The following is a 23159-nucleotide window of genomic DNA, read 5'->3' as shown; positions in this document are numbered from 1 at the left end:
GTGAGCTAATAAATGGATGGTTGTTTTAAGCTAAGTTTGTGATCATTTGGTATGTAGCAGAAGACTAATACACCAGCTGAATCTCCTGCAAGGTTTTCTGAATGAAATTTCTTCTATAACAGTAAGTACATCATTAGAATTTTAGAAAGAGCCTGGACTATGTAGAAAAAGGAAGAGGAGTTGTTTTATTCTCTTTGCTTAGTAGTTTATAGTAACATCTATGGAGAAGAACTGATCATTTCCTCCACCAGTTGTCATCATGGGCAGTTACTATCTATCAGTGAGTCTTAGAGTAACTAAATATATTGGCTTTGAAGTTAACCCCATCTGGATCCAAATCCTGGCCCAGATACTTACTAGCTCTGCAGCCTTAGGAAAATCACTTAGCATCTATCTCCTCATCTGTAAAAATCAGGTTGTCAGTGAAGATTAAGTAAAATTACACATGTGAAAGAGCCTAATGCATACTACCTGCATAATAAATGCTAATTTCCTTTCTTTACCAAAATAACTTCTATACTTCCCCAGCCTACATTTAAAAAAAATTATTTTATTGAAGTATAGTTGATTTATAATGTTGTGTTAATTTCTGCTGTACAGCAAAGTGATTCAGTTATACATATATATATATATTGGTTTTCATATTCTTTTCCATTATGGTTTTATCACAGGATATTGAATATATAGCTCCCTGTGCTATACAGTAGGACTTTGTTGTTTATTCATTCTATATATATAGTAGCTTGCATCTGCTAATTCCTATACTTTTTTTGTTTTATTGCTTTTCTATCATCTCATTTGAGACTTTTTTTTTTTTTTTTGCAGTACGCGGGCCTCTCACTGCTGTGGCCCCTCCCGTTGCGGAGCACAGGCTCTGGACGCGCAGGCTCAGCGGCCATGGCTCATGGGCCCAGCCGCTCCGCGGCATGTGGGATCCTCCCGAACCGGGGCACGAACCCGTTTCCCCTGCATCAGCAGGCGGACTCTCAACCACTGCACCACCAGGGAAGCCCAGAGACTATTTTATATGGTAAGAGAATTACTACCTATGCTGAAAATGATTGAAAAATAAACTCTTGATAAAGCAGAAACTAACACACCATTGTAAAGCAATTATACTCCAGTAAAGATGTTAAAAAATAAACTCTTGGGGAAAATGCTTCTATGTACAGTGGAGGACCATTAAGGTTTACCTGAATCTTAATTGAAAAGAGATTTTGTCATAATAAGTTAGTAACAGTAACATTTAAGCAGCCAACAAGGTGAAAAGGAGTAATAGCCAAGATTTTGCAGGAACGGCGGTGCTGGTGGTCCACCTTTATAACTTCACTCGCTAGGGCCCTGAGTTGCCTCATTGCTCCAGGGTTGGATGATGGGGATGAGGGTGGGAACAGTAATCACACAGATACAAGCACATCACCTAATACTTCTAGAGTGAGTGTATCCTCTTCCAGGTTTTGACCTTGTTCAGATGGGGCACTAACTTCACAACGATATTTCCCGGCATCATTTCTCGTAACATTTTTGATCCGTATGCTGAAATCTATCATCTCAGCTCGATCTTTAAAATCTCCTTTTAGAAAAAGAAGACAATGATGTTAATAATGGTATAATAACTTTCTATATACTACCTTTCTCTAGTCACTTCATTCAGTAACCACTGCATTTATTTTCCTATTAATAAACTCAATTTTAAAATTGTATATGAGTGCTGCTCTTTCAAACTTCTATTTCTTTTTTAGAACGTCATACTGTTCACAAAAGAACACTCAGTTCCATATTCCCATATTTTATTTGAAAGAATTCAACCCTCATTCCTGCCTCATCCCCTTTCTAGTATGCTAGAATAAATAGATTCACATCTTCAAAAGATACTGGAGAGCCTAGTTTAACTAGCTGGAACAGTAACTTTATGTGTGGTGGCTTGCATGATACTGCCACAAAAAAGAAAGTGAGGGCGTCTTTAAAAACATTCTTTGGATTAGTTTTTGATAGTAATTTGTGCGGAATTAAAATAGTGTTTTGTATCACGTTAGATTAGCATTACAGAAAACTCAAGTAAAGACAGCTGTGCTATTAGGCCTCTGCTGCCCGTAATCCTATCTTAACAGGTAAGAACCACAGGGATATTTTAAATTTTCTATGAACTTTAAACATTTGCTCACTTGTTTAATTCTTTAAAATTAAAGTAAAACATATTTTAAAATAATAACCTGTTTATTATACTTAAGTTATATTTCCAACTTTTTAAATAATTATAATGGAAAATTTCAAGCATGCACAAAATTAGAGAATATAGTAAAATGAACCTCAACAAACCATCACCCAACTGTAATTTTAATCAATGCTACGCTTGTCTTACTACATCTGCACCTTTAACCACTGGATTATTTTGAACTAAATCCCAGACACCATTGCATTTTATCTATCATTACCAATACTTTAAATTAAAAGCTCACTATATATTCAACAAGAAGGATACGGAGTATAAAGAAATGTATAACAATAAAAAATGTAAAAAAGAAAGCACTGGATAAGGGTAGCTGTATTTACCTTCCCCTAAGTCTTAACTCCCTAAACTTCTCAGTGATGGCCTTGCTTTCTCAATGGTGATATGGAAATAGGGTAAAGTTACTACAATTGAGCAGTGACCCTCCATCCCAACCCCACACCATCTTTTCTTCCTTTCCCGCAAGAGTTTAATCTACTGGGCCCCAAGAACAATTGCATCTTACATCCTCTAGAAGTGAGATGAGAAATGAGGGGTCCAGGGCCTCCATGGAGTTCGTGCATGGAGGTGAACTTCTTCTGTTCCCTGTCCTCTGTTTTTGTGGTTGTTGTGTTTTGGGTCTCAGTCTCTATTGGTTTCATCTCACACTTAGAGAAACACATTCTCAGTCATCAGCCATGTCCTGCCCTCATTGGTTAATTAAAGGACCTGGGGTATTTGGTGCTCTCTTGCTCTCACCTTATCGAGTCCCAGCATCTTACCTTGAAGAGCCTGTTGATAGTAGACAAAGGAGACACTGTGCCCCAGTTTCTTCCACTCCAATCTGGAGGAAATGGTCTTCTTTGGGTATTTACAGGCTAAAATAACCTCTAGGAACAAAAACAAAAATACTTTTTAAAAAAATTGTCCCTCTGAAATAATATTTTACTTATTTAATAAATTTTTAACATCCTTAAATTATTATTTTATCCATTCATTTATTTATTCATAAATTTCCTCAACAGGTACCATGTTGGCTTAATTCAAAGATGAATTGAAAGCATTATGATTATTTCACAAAATAATTTTGTGACACTATGCTACTTTCCCTAGTTCTTGAGCTTCAGTTATCATCTGTAAAATAAGATAGTATCTCATAGAGTTGTTGAGTCTTAATATACAATAATATATGCAAAGCATACATGCCTGGACATAGTAAGTCTTTAAAAATGGCAGCTATGATTAATTATTTATCTTTTTCTTCCCCATCTCAGTCTTCAAGGAGTTTACAGTCTGGTAGAAGAGACAAATAAGACAGTGTAATTTCAGTCCAAGGTGATGAGTGCCAGGATGGAGGTAAATAGTGGATGCTTCACACCTACTGCCTAAGAAAGGCACTTAGCCCAGCCCAGGCCATGCTATGGAACCCCAAATGGTCCCTCAACATGCTACATCCTCACTCAGATCCCTTTTTTGATAACCTTCTCTGAAAATACATTAATACACACCCAATATGGTCTCCTAATAAATCATTGACTCCCACCCCCTCACCTCAATCCAGAAAAATTATTCAAAGATTTCATCTTGGCATCAGGTTTAACTGCCTCAATGTAGCTCACTAAGGTTACTTTACCACGGGCAATTTACTGCACTTATGTCATTAAAGAATTCCTGGAACTACCCAAGGAGCCCCCTCTTTTAACTGTCCAAACAAGATGACGGACGGAAGAAAAACCCAGGGCTTGCCTGCCAACTACTTCAAGTTGCCAAATGGAAACCTCTAGTTCTAACTTTTTTTTTTTTTTTTCGTACGCGGGCCTCTCACTGTTGTGGCCTCTCCCGTTGTGGAGCACAGGCTCCGGACGCGCAGGCTCAGCGGCCATGGCTCACGGGCCCAGCCGCTCCGCAGCATGTGGAATCCTCCTGGACCGGGGCACGAACCCGTGTCCCCTGCATCGGCAGGCGGACTCTCAACCACTGCGCCACCGGGGAAGCCCTAGTTCTAACTATTTTTAAAGTATGTTTCAGCCAGCTCTCCGGAGTGTCAAATTCATATTTTTTTTAAGTTTTTATTTTATATTGGAATATAGTTGATTTACAATGTTGTGTTAGTTTCAGGTGTACTGCAAAGTGATTCAGGTATACATGTACATATATCCATTATTTTTCAGATTCTTTTCCCATATAGGTTATTACAGAGTACTGGGCAGAGTTCCCTCAACTTCATATTTCTGAAACTTTTTTTCCTCCACAATGCATACAGTTTGACCTAAAAAACACAGTATCTTTGACTAGAAGAGAAACTATGTTAAAATCCTTCTCATACCTCTGATTTTGATGTTAAGCAGACTTAATGCCATTAAAAAAAAATAATTCAGGATATTACATGACATGGTAGATTAGAAAGCAATACTTATAATATTTATCCCAGGTTTTATTAAAAGTATACACATAGATATGGACAAAAAGCCTGTATGAATATGTATGAAATATAAACCCAGTGATGATTTCTGTGTGACAGAATTATGATTTTTCTGTTAAAATGTAGTTTCTAATTTTTTTTTAGTTTCACACACATTGCCAAAAATATAGAAATAGAATAACAGGTAATGGAAGATAGAAAGTAGGATAGAGAAAAGAAAGACAAGGGAAAAAATCCAAAAATTTTTTTTAAGGATGCCTAGGTTTTTTTTTATTTTTTGAATGCCTAGTTTTAAAAGGTTTTATGTTACAAACAGACATCATTTTACAGGCATGTTTACAATTATGCTACACAGACAAATGTGTGCCGAGGGACTTGTCTGAGGAAACATAGCTCTGTTCTGTTGATTAAGGAGAATGGGTGGTGGCCTTCCGGAGTCTTGAGCTCTAGATAGGTTTCCTTCCCGTATTTTGTTGAGTTTCCAGCAATTAAACACACACCCACACTCATTTTTAGCTCACACTCCTAGGTCTTAGGAATAAATTTACAGTCAAATAATCATATTGTTTCACATATTTAACTGGACACACACACACACACACACACACTCCTTTTGGTGAATTCTTCCTGATTTCTATACTCATTACTCTATGGAAAACCTCTGCAGAAATTATGTTAAAAATGTAACCAATGGTTTTCTTAAGTGAAGTGACTCCACTCCAGCCTCAATCTCATTGACCATATAAAATGTGGAGAAATGGTCTATGCAATTTGTCCAAAATATATTGAGTATTTACTGTGTGTCCAGCATTCTTCTTGAGCTATAGCAGTGAGCAAAACAAAGATCCCTCCCCTTTGGGATCTTACAATTTGCAGGGGGTCAGACACACAAGAAACATCACAAAGTGAATTATATAGTACGTTAAGAGGTCATGAGTGCTATGAAAATAAGAGTAGATCAGAGTACAGGAAGTTTGGGAATCTGGGGAATGGGGGTGCAGTTTTAAAAAAATAGAGTAGTCAGAGTTCACCTCATTTAGAAGGTGATAATTAACCAAAGACTTAAAAGAGGGAATTTGAATTTTTGAATTTCCTGGAATCTGAATTTCGCCTTGTGGTTCTTTGGGAGTGTTCCAAGCAGGGGAACACCTTGACCTCAAAAACTGTGAGAAACAGTAAATCTACTGAATCATGGGGCCAACATCTGAGGATAAAGAACCAAGTGAACTGAGAAGCTAACTACCATGGACTCGCCTCTCTCTTTTCAGCCCAAATTCAACATTCATGGCCAGCATAATTTTCTGTGTCTAGCCCTCGGCATTATTATGCCATAATATAGTAGTTTAAGGCACAGGCTTTGAAGTTAGACCTCTGCCATAAACCAGATGTGTGATATTGAGCAAATTATTTAACTTTTTTAAAAAAAGATGTGATTGTGTTCACATCTGTAAAATAACAAGAACAACATTACTCATCTTGCAAAGTTGTGGTAAAGATTAAATGAGATAATATATTTACATACTTGGGTGTACATGGTACTCTGTATATAGTCCATGTTCCATAAATGGTTATTATTACTTTTACCAATGAGGCACTTCTCTTATTTGTAGTTGTAAGCTTGCCTTGGCATGGTAGAAATCCATACTTAATACCATCATAAATCTACCCCCAAATTACTCAGATTTGAGCTAAAGTGTTTCCTGTGTTTGAGACAGTAAAGAAAATAATATAGACATAAATCATACTTTCTCAAAGCAAGGCATATTAGAACAGAAAAATGCACCAAGTTTTTCTATTAAGATGATTATTACATTGCCAAAAATATCTGTTCCAGTTTGGATTGAGAAAAGATAATTCTTTGTTTGGAAAAAGCATTTGTTCAACATGCAGCAAAATAATCACTTTAAGGAATCACACAGCTAGAATCACTGTGAATTTTAATTTTTCTAAGATTCTGTATTGTTGACTCTTGTTTGATTTCATTCTCTGTGCTCAAGTTAAAAATCATCAAAATCTTACATAATGCAAGAAGAGAATGTATACTACCAAAGTAGTTCTGGAGAATTACCATAAATTATTACTTCTGTGGAGAAAAGCATGCTATTAAATTCTGATTTATTTCTCTCAGGGTTGTGGTCTCTGCATAAGGCTGCTCATGTAACTTACAAGCCTGGCAGAGCAGCGCTTGCTTTACTCTCATTCTGCTTTTGGCATCACTATGGGAGGTGATACAGAAAAGCAGTACTGAAAAGAAGGAATTAATTAATTCATGATTGTTTGACATCATAGAGACAAGAGACAAAAAACTGAATGAACTGGGGGGAACACACATATACACAAATCATAAAATATTTTAGTACGACTCAACAACAAAAAAACAAACAACCCAATCAAAAAATAGGCAGAAGACCTAAATACACACTTCTCCAAAGAAGACATACAGATGGCCAAGAGGCACATGAAAGATGCTCAATATTGTTAATCATTAGAGAAATGCAAATCAGAACTACAATGAGGTGTCATCTCACACTGGTCAGAATGACCATCATTAAAATGTCTACAAATAACAAATGCTGGAGAGGGTGTGGAGAAAAGGGAAACCTCTTGCACTGTTGGTGGGAATGTAAGCTCGTGCAGCCATTACAGAAAGCAGTATGGAGGTCCCTCAGAAAACTAAAAATAGAATTACAATATGATCCAGCAATCCCATTCCTGGGCATATATCCCGACAAAACTATAATTTAAAAAGATACATGCACCCCTATGCTCATAGCAGCACTATTCACATTAGCCAAGACATGGAAACAACCTAAATGTCCATCGACAGATGAATGGATAAAGAAGAGGTGGTACATATATACAGTGGAATACTAACTACTCAGCCATGAAAAAAAAAAAAAAGCCATTTACAGGGGGCTTCCCTGGTAGCGCATTGGTTAAGAATCTGCCCGCCAATGCAGGGGACATGGGTTCAAGCCCTGGTCTGGGAAGATGCCACATGCTGCAGAGCAACTAAGCCTATGCACCACAACTACTGAGCCTGCACTCCGGAGCCCGTGAGCCACAACTACTGAACCCAAGTGCCACAACTACTGAAGCCCACGTGCTCTGAAACAAGAGAAGCCACTGCAATGAGAAGCCCGCGCACTGAAACGAAGAGTAGCCCCCGCTCGCTGCAACCAGAGAAAAGCCTGCGCGCAGCAACAAAGACCCGACACAGCCAAAAATAAAATAAATAAATTTAAAAAAAGAAAAAGCCATTTGCAGCAACACGGATGCTGCTAGAGATTATCATACTAAGTGAAGTAAGTCAGAAAGAGAAAGACAAATACCATATGATATCACTTTTATGTGGAATCTAAAATATGACACAAATGAACCTATCTAAAAAACAGAAACAGACTCACAGACATAGAGAACAGACTTGTGGTTGCCAAGGGGGAGGGAAGGTGGGGGAGGATAGACTGGGAGATTAGGGTTAGTAGATACAAATTATTACATATAGAATGGATGGACAACAAGGTCCTACAACAAGGTATAGCACAGGGAACTATATTCAATGTCCTGGGATAAACTGTAATGGAAAAGAATATAAAAAAGAATGTATAATGTACATATGCATAACCAACCGAGTCACTTTGCTGTGCAGCAGAAATTAACACAACATTGTAAATCAACTATACTTCAATTTAAAAAAGTAAAAACAAAAAAAATATTTTAGACTTTAAGTAAAATTAAGTTACTGCATAAAATATCCTAAAAGTGAAATGTTGAAGAAGATAGATAGAAATTTATTTTTGCTTTATGGAAAGCCAAGTTGGAATGATTGGAGCACATATAAAATAGAATCAAAATGTAATTTTTAATTAAAAGGAGCAGAGGAAAGATTAAAAAAATAGAAAATACTTACTTGGGAGTAAATAAGACTAACATTTGATTGCAATAAACATAGAAGGATTTTCTATTTCCTATCTGTAGAAGGATTTATTTTAAAAATAAAACACACATTTTAAAGTGATATAAAAATGGTACAGGGTTTTAGTTTAGAGTGTTGGAAATGCTTTGAAACTAGACAGAGGTGGTGGTCACACAACATTGTGGATATAATAAATGACACTTAATTGTTCACTTTAACATCGTGAATTTTATGTTATGTGAATTTCACCTTAATACATTTTTTTAAAGTAATGTAAGACTAAAGAATATACTTTTGGCATCCTAATTCAGATATCATGGCGTAGGGCCTGGGGAGGCAGAGATGAATATCCACGGTATCCAGCTGGACCCAACAGTAAGATCCTCCAGAGAAGTAAAAAGTGAGAGAAATTAACTTCGTTTCCTTTGTCCCACATGGATATCCTGCTCCATCTTTTCCACTCACTGTGCTCACTCATTGGCTTTTCCAGTCTCCTTTTTGGCATCTCACCCAGCCGTGTTTGTCTTCCCTATAAGTACTCCATAGTCCCAAATTACTACCAATCATTAATTTCTTTTTCCCACCTCTCCCCATTTAAAACTACGACATGATAAAGAGTGTTTTATTAGCTTAATCATGTAAAATATTAGGACTTCAAAGAACCTGAATAACCTAAATAATTATTTAAGTGAATGACTGATTCACTGATTCTTATTATAGCATATTATTATTTAACAAGCACATATAACTTACTCTATGCCAGGCATGACTGGTTAAATACTAGATAATTTAATTCTTCTCACATCAGGCCCCCTTTTTAAATCTTTTTCTCTTTACTCCAAACCTATCTCTCTCCAACTGCAGGAAACTAAGACATGCCTAAAGAAAAGGGATCAGACATTTGAAATCAGTTTCTTAAATGTTTATGGTCTAAAGAAGCATCACATTTAAGAAACAGTAATTTTTCAGGTTGCCCAGTATTATTAATGTGTTCTAGGCAAAAACCCTTCAGAGAAGTAGTAGATAGTCAACATTTGAAGTAAATTTATAAAGGCTCATAATTCTTTTTGGTTATTAGATCCTTAAAAAAATTTTAATTGTGATAAAATATACATAACTTAAAATTTACCTTCTTAATGATTTTTACTGTACAGTTCAGTAGTGTTAAATACATTCACATTGTTGTGCAAGCAATCTCCAGAACTTTTTCATCTTGCAAAACTGAAACTTTACACCTGTTAAATACCAACTCCTCCCTTATAAATATTTTAAGAGGCTAAAATAAATAGCAAAATGATACCCCAACAATAGGCTATATTAACGTTCTCTTAAATACATAGAGTGGGGTTTGCAGTGTTAATTCCCATTTACCAAATTTAGTTGACTGGAAACTTTGCAAGATCTCCTTCTCCCAGTTTTACAAATTAGATTTGATTTGTTGCAGATACTTAACATAATGAGACATTCTTTGTACATCAGGTCTGTCGCGGAATGTCCAAAATTTCTACTGAGGAGGTGGAGAACGGGTTCTCAAGGGGGAAACAGCAGGGAGCAGCATTTCAGCAGGGGAGTTAGCGTGAAGTGAGACTGAGGTTCCTGACAAACAGAAAGGCACTAACGTGTGTCATCTCTGTGAGTTATTTCAACAATACAGACCGTGAAAATCAGTAAGGTACTCTACCTTGATACTCTATTGCTGTGACTACTTGATGATCTTTTGAGGCCGAGAATCCATAGGCCTTATGATCTGAAAGATTAAAACAGATAGGATAATTAAAATAGTGCAAAAGGCCATTTTCAAATGTTTGAATGGGATGCCATATTAAAGAAAACTAGCCTGAAGTTTGGTGACAGTTTCACACAATTCATAACACATAAGTTTTAAAGTATCAAAATAGGAAAAGCTCAGGCAAACTATACATTTTTTCCATTTTCTATATTGTGGTTTTGCCCTTTAAGCATTTCCCAAAGCAGAACTCATGCATCTATTTGTGCCCCTCCCCGCTGCTGCCCCCCCAGACAACACACTCTCACAAGCTCAACTGTTAAACAAGAGTTTATGTCCTTAATTCAGCCTAATGTGCGATCTAGTACTGTCACAAGTATTGCCCCCTGCAAATAAAAGCTAATTATTTTTAGTGCTTTATGTAAGGACATAAATTGCTTTATGAACTTATCCCTGACTATACCTATATCATATAGAAATGAGTCATTCAACGTATTTACTATGAAATGTACATAGTACATACATAGTATGTACATGATATATACACAGTATATATGTACATAGTATATACATAATATATAATGATTATAAACTTTGTGTAATAAAGGTCTGATAAAAAATGCAAGCAGAACACCTTTGTTATCCCCCTAAACAGTTCCATGATTTTCCAATCCTGGAAAAATCACTGATCTATAAGACTGAAACCCCTAATGGGATCTGATATGATGATGATGATGTTGATGATGATGATTGATGGTGGCGATATTATCAGTTTCCCCACCTGATGAAATCCACATTTTTTTCAGGTGGGGAAACTGAGGCACTGAGAGGCTAAGAAACTTGGCCAAGGTTATATTAGTAGTAAGTGGTGGATCTGGGATTTTAACTTACCTAAATTATACCCAAAGCCCACATTGTTTATTACTGTTCTATACTGGGCCTCACATCACGTTCCTCCCAAGCTGAACTATGAGGAAGGACTGCAGATTAACAAAGGTGCCTGGTGGAAAAGTCCACTGGTCTAATGAAGATGGCATAGGTTGAGAAATTGGTGGTAATAAGCAAGGCAAGGACTGGCTCAGAAGAATAACAGGAAGGTGGAAGCTAAGAGACTATTACTGGAGAAGTAGGACACTAAGGTAATCTCAGAGGAAAGCTCTGGATAAAGCTTTCTCAATGTTGACACTATTGACATTTGAGACTAGATCATTCTTTGTTGTGGGAGGCTGTCCTGTGCATTGTAGGATGCTTTGCAGTATCACCTGCTTCTACCCACCAGATGCCAGTAGCATCCCTACCCCCCTACCCCAAGTCATGACAACCAAAAATGTTCCTAGATATTGCCAAATGTCCCCTGAGTGTAGGATGGGGAAGTCCTACCTGGTTGAGAACCACTGGTCTAGACTTACAGCTAGGCTGGTTTGACAACCCAGGAATAGACTTAAGGAGGGCAAGGAACCATGAGTTCAAGGATTTGGAAAGTTCCTATAAGATCAGAATTTCTTAACTATGAAATAATTTATTACACTTTTGTGAAGGAGAGAAAAATCCTTCATATGACATGGCATCTTATCTTTCAATCATTTATCTATAAGTACATTGACATGTAAATGAATCTTCCACTGTGCCAGATTTTATCACTCCTGAAGAATACATGCTATTCTGGATAACTTTTTCTTTTTTCCTTTCTCTCTTCTCTTGGAAACCTGGACAGCAAATCTAATTGTGAAATTAAAAATCTCAAAAAACTATAAACCTCAAATGCCTAGCTCAACTGTTCAACATTGTTTAACTATTCAGGTTCTGCATATCTCTAAATTGCAAACATCTTCACTAAGGAAACTGGCCAATCTATGTGAAGAATGTAGGCCTGAACTGATCCTTTTTACTGCCCTTGTAAATATATTTGTATAAAGCAGTAACCCACTTGGCTCAGTCTTAGAGAGGTATTGGAGCCACCAAAGAGTAATTTCAAAATAACTCTTTTGCTTGCATATTTCAAAAACCATGAAGGGGTCCAAGAAATCTTTTAAAATACTCTATTTTCCCTTTTCCATGTACTTTTGTCACATACTAGAATATGTCCCACAGTCCTCTGAACCGCTCCCCACCAGCCCCTCATGCCTTTCTTTTCCAGCTTCTCCTCTCCTGCCTCAATTTTATTTTGTAGAGTCCAAAAGGAGGGTTTGGATTTTCAGAGAGCAGAGGAAGGGAAGAGACTAAGTTGGCCAAGCCAGAATCCTCTTAAGTGAGCTGGAGAAAAGTTAGGGTCTCATGGGTCCTTGTGCATTACACCCACGTCTAAATGACATGATCGCTGAATGTTTTTCCTGTGATTCTGATTCTAAACCACTATTCTGTGAAACTTTCGAAGTACACTTTGAAAGAGTCTCTTTTCTCCTTTAGAAATGTGTAAATTAGTGTGCTCAGAGAAGTTCCAATTATGACTGGCATTTCTCATGAATTTTGAACTATTTTAGTATACTTTTTAGACAAAACAATGAAGATTCATATTCCCTAGAAATCAGTTGAGAGGACAATGATGGCAAAATAGGAAAAGATAATCTTTGTTCCCTTCACATCATGTCTTTGAACTTTTCAAACACCACATTGCCTACTGAGAATGTTTATTTTCTTTAGGAGTCTTGGGCCTTCTTTCATTTGAGGCAAACATTAGTCCAATCTGAGACTGGAAGATTTAGGACCAGATTGAATCATCTTTCCCTTTTCCTTTTTTTAAAAAATTAATAATTAATTAATTTTGGCTGCGTTGGGTCTTTGTTGCTGCGTGCGGGCTTTCTCTAGTTGTGGTGAGTGGGGTCTACTCTTTGTTGTGGTGCACAGGCTTCTCATTGCGGTGTCTTCTCTTGTTGCAGTTGCAGAGCACGGGTTCTAGGCGTGCAGGCTTCAGTAGCTGTGGCACGCAGGCTCAGTAGTTGTGGCGCACGGGCTTAGTTGCTCCGTGGCATGTGGGATCTTCCTGGACCAGGGATCAAACCCGTGTCCCCTGCATTGGCAGGCAGACTCTTAACCACTGTGCCACCAGGGAAGTCCCTCTTCCCTTTTCTCAGTTCCAGTTTTCTACTTGCTAAAACTTCCTTTGAGAATTATTTCTTTAATTTTCAAAAATCACTTTTAAAGTTCTATGGAAAATAACAGCTGTAACTTCAGGAATTTTATTAATTCCCTCATAACTTTTGTATGTATATATTTGAATAGAAAAAAAATGTGTCTCAGACAAGGAAAAAGAAAGGACTGGTTGAATTGCAAAAGCTATGACGGCAAAAAAATTATAACGGGGCTTAGTACTATTAAATTAATGAATAGATAGCATTTCTTGGTAGGTTGAATATTTCCTTCAATGATTTTAAGCATCTTCTCCTAGCTGTCTTGCTTCTTCTAATTCCATTTACTTCAAGGTTTGCCTTTAATTAAGTAAAAATATTTTTTAAAGTGTAGTCACTTACGTTGAACTTATTTAAACAGAAAGCTCTAAATCTTAAAAAATATATATAAGATTTCTACTGTTTTCCAGCCTAAGTCTTCAAATTCAGTTTTATTTTTCTAACTTGAACCCAATAAATCTATTTATGAAAACAAAATGTTTTGTATCACTATTTCACTAGCAGATGTTAGGAATAGGATCTGTTGGCCGTATTCTTTTTTTTTTTAAATATATTTATTTATTTATTTATTTATTTTTGGCTGTGTTGGGTCTTCGTTGCTGCACATGGGCATTCTCTAGTTGCAGCGAGCAGGGGCTACTCTTCGTTGCTGTGTGCAGGCTTCTCACTGAGGTGGCTTCTCTTGTTGCGGAGCAGGGGCTCTAGGTGCGTGGGCTTCAGTAATTGTGGCACACGGCCTCAGTAGTTGTGGCGCACAGGCTCAGTTGCTCCGTGGCATGTGGGATCTTCCCAGACCAGGGCTCGAGCTGTGTCCCCTGCATTGGCAGGCTGCTGGCTGGTTTCTTGAACTGATTTTCTTTCTTCACTTTTCTTGAGTAAGTTAAGTAGAAAAATAAACAAAAACTTGTCATGTAGGGCCGTTGGTTAAGGTCAAAAATTGTTTTAAACCTAGTTACAAAACGTCTTTCATAGCTATGGATATGTTCCAAAATCACTGGCAGTTCATAAAATGAGATTAAGAGATGATTATTTCCATAACTTCTAAATCTCCAAGTCAAGTAATTCCTAGTCAAATAAAACCTTTGTGATTCTTTTCTCCCCCCCACTGTAAGAATGAAAGTTCTTATATGTCTATCACCCGTCTAAAATAATTTGGTTTGACTAAGAATAAATATGTATTCACACTATCACAACTTAAAAATTTACTATAAAAGTGTTATTTAAGTGAATACTTTTCATTGAAAACATGATTAGGAAAAACTGATATGTTACAGAGGTTTTGTTTGTTTTAAAAATACATTAGAGAGGACTTCCCTGGTGGCGCAGTGGTTAAGAATCTGCCTGCCAATGCAGGGGACACGGGTTCGAGCCCTGGTCTGGGAAGATCCCACATGCCGTGGAGCAACTAAGCCCGTGAGCCACAACTACTGAAGCCTGCGCGCCTAGAGCCTGTGCTCCACAAGAGAAGCCACCACAGTGAGAAGCCCGCACACCACAACAAAGAGTAGCCCCTGCTCGCCACAACTAGAGAAATCCCGCGTCCAGCAACGAAGACCCAATGCAGCCAAAAATAAATAAGGACTAATAACTAACTAGTAAGGACCTGCTGTATACCACAGGGAACTCTACTCAATACTCTGTAATGACCTATATGGGAAAAGAATCTAAAAAAGAGTGTATATACGTATACGTATAACTGATTCACTTTGCTGTACTCCTGAAAGTAACACAGTATTGTAAATCAACTATACCCTAATAAAAAAAATTTTTAAGTACATTAGAGAGAATACCGTGCATAAAAGCAAGTCTTAAAAACTGTGGGTATAAATTATTTCATAAGTTTTCAAAAATAAAAATTAATAGCTATGTGTTTTCTTTTTTAAAATTTATTTATATTATTTTTTGGGGGGCTGCATTGGGTCTTCGTTGCTACATGCGGGCTTTCTCTAGTTGCGGCGAGCGGGGGCTACTCCTTGTCGCGGTGCGCGGGCTTCTCATTGCAGTGGCTTCTCATTGCGGTGGCTTCTCTTGTTGTGGAACATGGGCTCTAGGTGTGCAGGCTTCAGTAGTTGGGGCACACGGCCTCAGCAGTTGTGCCTCTTGGGTTCAGTAGTTGTGGCTCGCGGGCTCTAGAGCACAGGCTCAGTAGTCGTGGTGCAAGGGCTTAGTTGCTCCGCAGCATGTGGGATCTTCCTGGACCAGGGCTTGAACCCATGTCCCATGCATTGGCAGGTGGATTCTTAACCACTGCGCCACCAGGGAAGCCCTTAGCCATGTGGTTTAATCACTTATATACAATTATTAGAGTAACAAATATTTTAAAAATCCATAGAGCTAGCAGTAACAATAATACCATCCAGTATTTATGACAGATACATATTTATATGGATAGAAAGTAACCTAATGAGGTAGGAATTAGGATATATTAGATAATATACTCATCTCTCTTGCTATCCGTCATTCAACCATAATAGGTCATAGAAGGGGAGGGAGAGGGCTTCCCTTGTGGCGCAGTGGTTGAGAGTCCACTTGCCGATGCAGGGGACACGGGTTTGTGCCCCGGTCCAGGAGGATCCCACATGCCGTGGAGCGGCTGGGCCCGTGAGCCATGGCCGCTGAGCCTGCGCGTCCAGAGCCTGTGCTCCGCAACGGGAGAAACCACAACAGTGAGAGGGCCGCGTACCGCAAACAAAAAATAATAAATAAGGGGAGGGAGAGGAGAGGGTGGAGGAGGGAGAGGAAGGAAGTAAGGGAAAGGGAGAGAGAGACAGACACACAGACGGACACGTTCTTCTAGTCTCGGGCCATTCTGGCCCTTCTTCTTAATGAGACATTGGCATCCTATGTTCAGAGAAAGGGGAGCCACACCAAAGCGCAAGGAGGAATAAAAGATGTTTGACTTTGGAGCTACCCATGGCTGATGTCCTGGTGGGTTAGTGATGACCTGAAGAATTTAAGGGTGATTTTGACAATGAATAAATTTTCCCCTTAAGAACCTGGCATCTAACAAAGATGTGACTCCACTCTGTTAATATCCTTATTTGACAGATGTGACAATTGAGAGAGGTTAAGTACCTTGCTCAAGGTCACAACACTAGAAAGCAGGGAAGCCAAGATGTGCATCTACCTACAGATACGTTTAGTCCGGCTCCACAGACCTCCTCCCACCCCACCCCCTCATCCCCCATTCTCAAATCTGTGCAAGGCATTGGGAGAAATCAGTACCAAACAATGCTACTCTCAGGCACTCTGCAGACAACTTCACATCCACTATCAATCTTTAGGGTTGTAAAAATATTATTCAGAGAGTTTATAACAAATTGCCATTTTAACAGAGAAAGTGTTAACGGACAGATGTTTATGGTGAATGAATTAATTTGAACAAACTTTGTATATTTGTTATATACTGCACAAAAATTTTATGCTCCCTCCCTTTTCTGATTTTTTTAATCATTTGAATACAAGAAGGACAAATGATGCTTTGGCACTAAGTATAAGTTGCTTTCATAAAACTATATGCGTTCGTAAATTTAGGGAAACTTTCACAGTTTTCCATTACCCAAACCACTGGACGATTCAATTTTTCATGTGATATTTGCAATGAAGTAAATAAATTTAACTTCTTACAGTAAAATAAATTCTCAAAAATTTCAAAGAAATGTTCTTCAAGCACATCTTCAAATGTTTAATGGTAGCCAACAGCATCAGAAAGCCATCAGTAGCTGAATTTCTCACCAGATGCTCACCACTAGGACATGAAAGAAGCCCTTTGAGCATTCTGAGATCTTTCTTTGACACTCCCCAAGTGACAACCTCAGCCAAACACAATTTGTTCACCAGTGGCATTGACTATAGATTTTAGATAGACAACAACAGTCAACTCAAATCCAGCAGATTTTAGATAGACAACAACAGTCAACTCAAATCCAGCAGACTCTCAGACAAGATGAGGAAATGCTGTCTTCCAACACTGATGCTAATAGGAATCACATACTCAATGTAAGGCATGGATATTAACCATTCTATGTCCTAATTCGTTCTCCCTAAGATTAAGGTGCCAGAAAACAATGGCCTTAACACTCTGTTAGTGTAAAATAAGAAATCGTTACTAAAGATATCAAGTATCAAAACAGACAATGGCCAAGATACTAAAATGAGAGATAAACCTGAGTGTCTCTCTTCACTAATTGATTTGTAGTCTGGGTTGTGTCTCAGGAACATCCTTAAAATATAGATGGTACATCAGGCTTTGAGAACTTGATGATACTTTAATTTAAGATTATTCATTGCCCTTTAATGCAAAATTATAGTTGCTAATTCTTAAACTTCAATATAGTTTTTCAAGATTAAAAGTCCCACCATCAGCATTCGATAGTTACGTTTCTCAGCAGCAATAAACATACTAATATAATTATCAAATAAACAATTTTTGAGAAGACGTATTGTTAGTCACTTCTCCAGAATTTTGATCAGCTCTGAGCAAAGAGCTAAAACCAAGCTTCTGAATCTGGATTCTGAACTCTGGTTCTGAATCTCTACAATATGCAAATCTGCACAGAAAGTCCTAACAACTGACAACACAGATTATTCAGTGGCTGTTTGGGCCAGGGGACAATGAAATGGTTATTCTACAGTCATTTGATATCTATAAATCCACTGAAGCAACATATGTGAGAAGACAGCTCTTTACCATCTGTTAAGCTCTCTCTATCCCCAACTCTATATAGATGTTTGTTTTAAACTTTCTTTACACTTCAAGAGTTTTATTTCTCCACCTTACTGACTGAATTTCCAGAATCAATAGCAACCGTTTAATGCAGTAAAAGTTATGTTTTGAAAGAGTGAACATGCAGCTATGAATACAAATTGTGTTTTACAGAGACTAGCATAAAAAGTATCAAAAAGATCTCTAATATCACCAGTCTGTTAAATTTATAATCTGCAAATGAAGTTATCTTTGCATTTCTCAAATGAAGATAATGCACAGCTAATGTTTTCAATCTTTTTCTGAATTAGAAGATCTATAGAATACAATGAATAGACACATAACAGGAGACAGACTGACTGAATTTAATAAGGCTTAAGCTTTGGGGTCCTCCCTTGCCTGGACACCTCCTAAGGGTCTGGGGGTGAAGTGAAGAGGGCCTAGTAATTTGCACATTTTGTAAAATTTGCAAGGATAAGATTTTTTTGTATAATTTTTCTTAGTGAGAACTCTAATAATCTATCCCGGCACACACTTATGGACTGCTCCTTATAAATGAGTTTACTTAGCTTTCTAAATTTGACCACCCACAATAAAGTGGTCTCCAGGGTCCTGAACTAACTGTCTGATAGTTCAACCTTTAAAATAGTAAGATTTTTAAAAAATTTTTTTAAAAATTAATTTATTTTATTTTTGGCTGTGTTGGGTCTTTGTTGCTGTGCGCAGGCTTTTCTCTAGTTGAGGTGAGCAGGTTTACTCTTCGTTGTGGCGTACAGGTTTCTCATTGCAGTGGCTTCTCTTGTTGCGGAGCATGGGCTCTAGGCGCGTGGGCTTCAGTAGTTGTGGCACGTGGGGTCAGTAGTTGTGTCTCGTGGGCTCTAGAGCACAGGCTCAGTAGTTGTGGTGCACGGGCTTAGTTGCTCCACAGCATGTGGGATCTTCCCGGACCAGGGCTTGAACCCATGTCCCCTGCATTGGCAGGCAGATTCTTAGCCACTGAGCCACCAGGGAAGCCCCTAAAACATGAAGATTTTATATGACCAAGTAAATTGTATTCTCTTTCTCAATTTTCAATTCTTAAAATATGAGAGTTGAATAAATTTTAGTTTTTAACTCTCCTGCTGGATGATGATTCATAAAAGCTTTAGCCCTTACATTTCATACATGTGCTATTAATTAAATTCTATTACCATAAATGCTTCCAGAAGAGATCTGAAAACTAAGGGAAAGCTTCCCAGTTTATTGTTGCTTCATGTTTCCTTGATTAATCTTCAGGAAGCCAAAGGAACAAGAACTATTTATTTTGAAGTGCAGAACATGGAAACAATGGCTTGGCATTGCTTAACTGTCATATTTTACTACTGTCAGGCAAGATTGCTCAGGGTTAGTTACCCTGATTTCTAGGGTGCTCAAATCCAAGAACTATAACTTCCCCTTCCTTTTATTAAAGACAGTTCTCTGACTCATTCTTTTATTTCAAAACTGGTCCTACACATCCAACTGTGAGCTAACACCAGAATGCATTTTTTAGGGCCCGTCAACTAAGCCAATTGAAAGAAACGATTTAATGAACATCTGTGTTATGGACTGAACGTTTGTGTCTCCCCAAAATTAATATGTTGAAATCCTAACCCCCAATGTGATGGTATTAGGAGGTAGGATTTGGGGGAGGTGATTAGGTCTTGAGGATGCCGTGCCCTCATGAATGGGATTAGCGTCCTTATAAAAGGGACCCCAGAGGGCTTCCCTGGTGGCGCAGTGGTTGAGAGTCTGCCTGCCGATGCAGGGGACACGGGTTCGTGCCCCGGTCCTGGAAGATCCCACATGCTGCGGAGCAGCTGGGCCCGTGAGCCGTGGTCGCTGAGCCTGCGTGTCCAGAGCCTGTGCTCCGCAGTAGGAGAGGCCACAGCAGTGAGAAGCCCGTGTACAGAAAAACAAACAAACAAACAAAAAAACAGGGACCCCAGAGAGCACTCGCTCTCTCTCCACCATGTGAGGATACGAGGAGTTGGCAGTCTGTATTATTAGTAAAATCCAAAAAGTTGAAACAAACCAAATGTCCATCAACTGATGAATGGATAAATAAAATGAGGTCTAGCCATACAATGGCATATTATTTGGCAATGAAAAGGAATGAAGTTAAGATAACATGACACAACATGGATAAACTTTGAAAATATTATAAGTGAAAGAAGCCAGTCACAAAGGCCATATATTATGACTCCACTTTTATGAAATTTCCAGCATAGGCAAATCCACAGAGACAGAAAACAGTACGTAGTTGCCAAGGGCTGGGGAGAGTGCCTGTTACAGGTATGGGGTTTCTTTTGGGAGTAATGAAAATCTTTTGGAATTGGATAGTGGTGACAGTTGCACAAATCTGTGAATATGTTAAAATAAAACACTGAATTATCTACTTTAAAAGGGTGAATTGTATGGTATGTGAATTATATCTCAATAAAGCTGTTTAAAAAACAAAACAAAAATGTATCAGTCTGCAACAAGGAAGCAGGCTCTCACAGACACTGCATCTTCAAACACATTGATCTTGGACTTTTAGCCTCCAGAACCATGAGAAATAAATGTCTGTTGCTACCCAATCTGTGGTATTTTTGTGATAGCAGCTCAACATAACTAAGACAATCTGCAAGCATTCAAATCAGTGGGGCCTACAGAGCTACATCCTGGAATGGTCATAAAATGAGTATTGGAGATCCAATTTTTGACCCTTATTCAGATCAAGTATTAAAAAGATGGACAAAGGTATTTGTGTCCAAATACGGCATGCAAAAGTCTAATTGCTGGGACTTCCCTGGTGGTGCAGTGGTTAAAGAATCCACCTGCCAATTCAGGTGACACAGGTTCGAGCCCTGGTCCGGGAAGATCCCACATGCCGCCGAACAACTAAGCCTGTGTGCCATAACTACTGAGCCTGCACTCTAGAGCCCGCAAGCCACAACTACTGAGCCCGAGAGCCACAATTACTGAGGCTGCGTGCCACAACTACTGCAGCCCGCACGCCTGGAGCCCATGCTCTGCAACAAGAGAAGCCACCACAATGAGAAGCCCGCACACTGCAATGAAGAGTAACCCTCGCTCTCCTCAACTAGAGAAAGCCCGTGTGCAGCAATAAAGACCCAACACAGTCAAAAATAAATTAAAAAAAAAAGTCTAATTGCCATAACATAATTCAAGCGAAATGGCTTTGACATCCTGTACAGCATGATGAAGACTGAATTTGTGGCAGAATCAGCGAGATATTTTGAATTATGTAGAGTCAGTCTCAGCATTTCAAGTTTCTGATGAGGAGATATTAGAACTGACTTCTCACCCACGGGGATAAAGAGCTAAATAGTATTGTATCACCAACACCACCACCTTCCACAGGTTGGCTTTTTGACTGAATATCATTCAAAGGCAAACAAAAAGCAACGTTAAGGTCCAGATGGGTGCAGAAAGGGTAGTCTGATCGAAATGTGACCTAAGTCTTTATTCCAGATGAAAAGAGAATCATTCTTTGTCTTCAGGAAGTCAGAACTGACAGAGAGGAAATGAGATCTATCTAGGTTGGAAACCCTTTGCTATGAATGATTAGTTACTTCGCCTTGGGCAAGCTACAGCCTCAATCTTCTAAACCTTAGTTTCCACTTAGGTAAAATGAAGCTACCAATGCCTTCCTTATAGGTTGTAAAGATTAAATTAAAGTATGTAATTGCTTAGCCTCGATGCTGGCAAGGGTCCAATCTCTACAAACATTTGTTTATCCTCTCCCTCTCCTCACTCCACATTGTTTTTTTATCCAATGTGTTGATGCAAATTTAGTGTTTCATAAATGACTCCATAGTAATCATGTATTAGGATGGACTATAAAAATAGAGAATGAATTTTTAGAGTTATTACTTTTTCTTCCCTTTTAATTAATTAATTAATTAGGCTGCGCAGCTTGCCTTGTGGGATCTCAGTTCCCCCACCAGGGACTGAACCCAGGCCATGGCAGTGAAAGCGTCAAATCCTTACCACTAGACTACCAGGGAACTCCTATTTTTCTTCCTTTTCAAAATGACTAACTTGACTTCTTCATTACAGTGGCTGCCTAGAGAAGGGAAGGCCTAGGTTTAAATTCTTGCTTTGACATACTTGGGACAGTTATAGCCTCTTTGGATTGTGTTTTGTCATTTGTAAAACATGATTTATGATGACACCTTCCCTAACTACCTTAATCTCACAGAATTCATCATACCCTTCTCCTTTATATGCTTTTTGCACTTAACGTCCAGGACAACACACTTGTCTAGGTTTCCTTCTCATGGATCTTATCCTGGGACATCTCCTCTTCTCTGTCTATACTTCCTTCCTTAATGATGTGAACCAAACTCAGGGCATTAAACACTCCCAGATGTTAGCAACTCCCAAATACATAGCTCCAGTCTAGGTGTCTCTGCTGAACGCTGGACTCAGATCCAAACGCCTATTCCACCTTGAAGGTTTAACAGACATTTCAAACACTACGTCCAAACCTCATCTTTATTTATGAACCTGCTCCACTTTCCCCACCTCAGATGATTATTCTGGTTGCTCTGGCCAAAAATCTTGCAGTTATCTTTAATGATTCCACTTCCCAAAGCCCATGCCATATCCAGTTCATCAGCAAACCCTATTAGCTCTACCTTCAAAATGCATCCAGAAACTGTCCATTCTCACTAATTTCATTGCTACCACCTGATCTGAGCACCACTGCCTCTTGCCTGGATCACTGCAATAAATTCTTGACTGGCCTTCTACACTATCCTGCTCCTGCAGAATTTAATCTCAACACATACACTAAGGTGATCCTTTGAAACGCTAAATCAGATCGTGGCACCTTGGATTAGTTCTTTATTTCACCAGAGTAAGGGTAAAAGTCCTTCATTGGCCGAGATGGCTCTATACAATTTGGCCTCATTGCCTTTCAGACCTTCTTAACTCTTCCCTCTGAGCTCTGCTCCAGGGACAATGGCCTTCTTCTTCCTCAAAACAGGCCAGGCTCTGTCTATTTCCTCTTCCTGAAAGCCTCTTC

The 23159-nt window shown here is 38.5% G+C and overlaps 1 protein-coding gene across 1 annotated transcript in view; it reads right to left on the bottom strand.

Annotated features, from left to right (window-relative positions):
- Positions 1–23159, bottom strand: part of JAM2 (junctional adhesion molecule 2) — a 68843-nt gene that overhangs the window by 19768 nt on the left and 25916 nt on the right. Inside the window, exons 2-4 of the mRNA XM_065876507.1 lie at positions 10229–10294; positions 2992–3099; positions 1421–1573 (exon numbers count right to left, since the gene is read on the bottom strand). Of these exons, the coding sequence (XP_065732579.1) occupies positions 1421–1573; positions 2992–3099; positions 10229–10294 (327 nt within the window). The remainder of the gene's footprint in view (positions 1–1420; positions 1574–2991; positions 3100–10228; positions 10295–23159) is intronic.

Source organism: Phocoena phocoena, chromosome 4 (genome assembly GCF_963924675.1).
Source record: "Phocoena phocoena chromosome 4, mPhoPho1.1, whole genome shotgun sequence".
Taxonomy (NCBI): Eukaryota; Metazoa; Chordata; class Mammalia; order Artiodactyla; family Phocoenidae; genus Phocoena; species Phocoena phocoena.
This window is presented reverse-complemented; position numbering and strand designations above follow the sequence as displayed.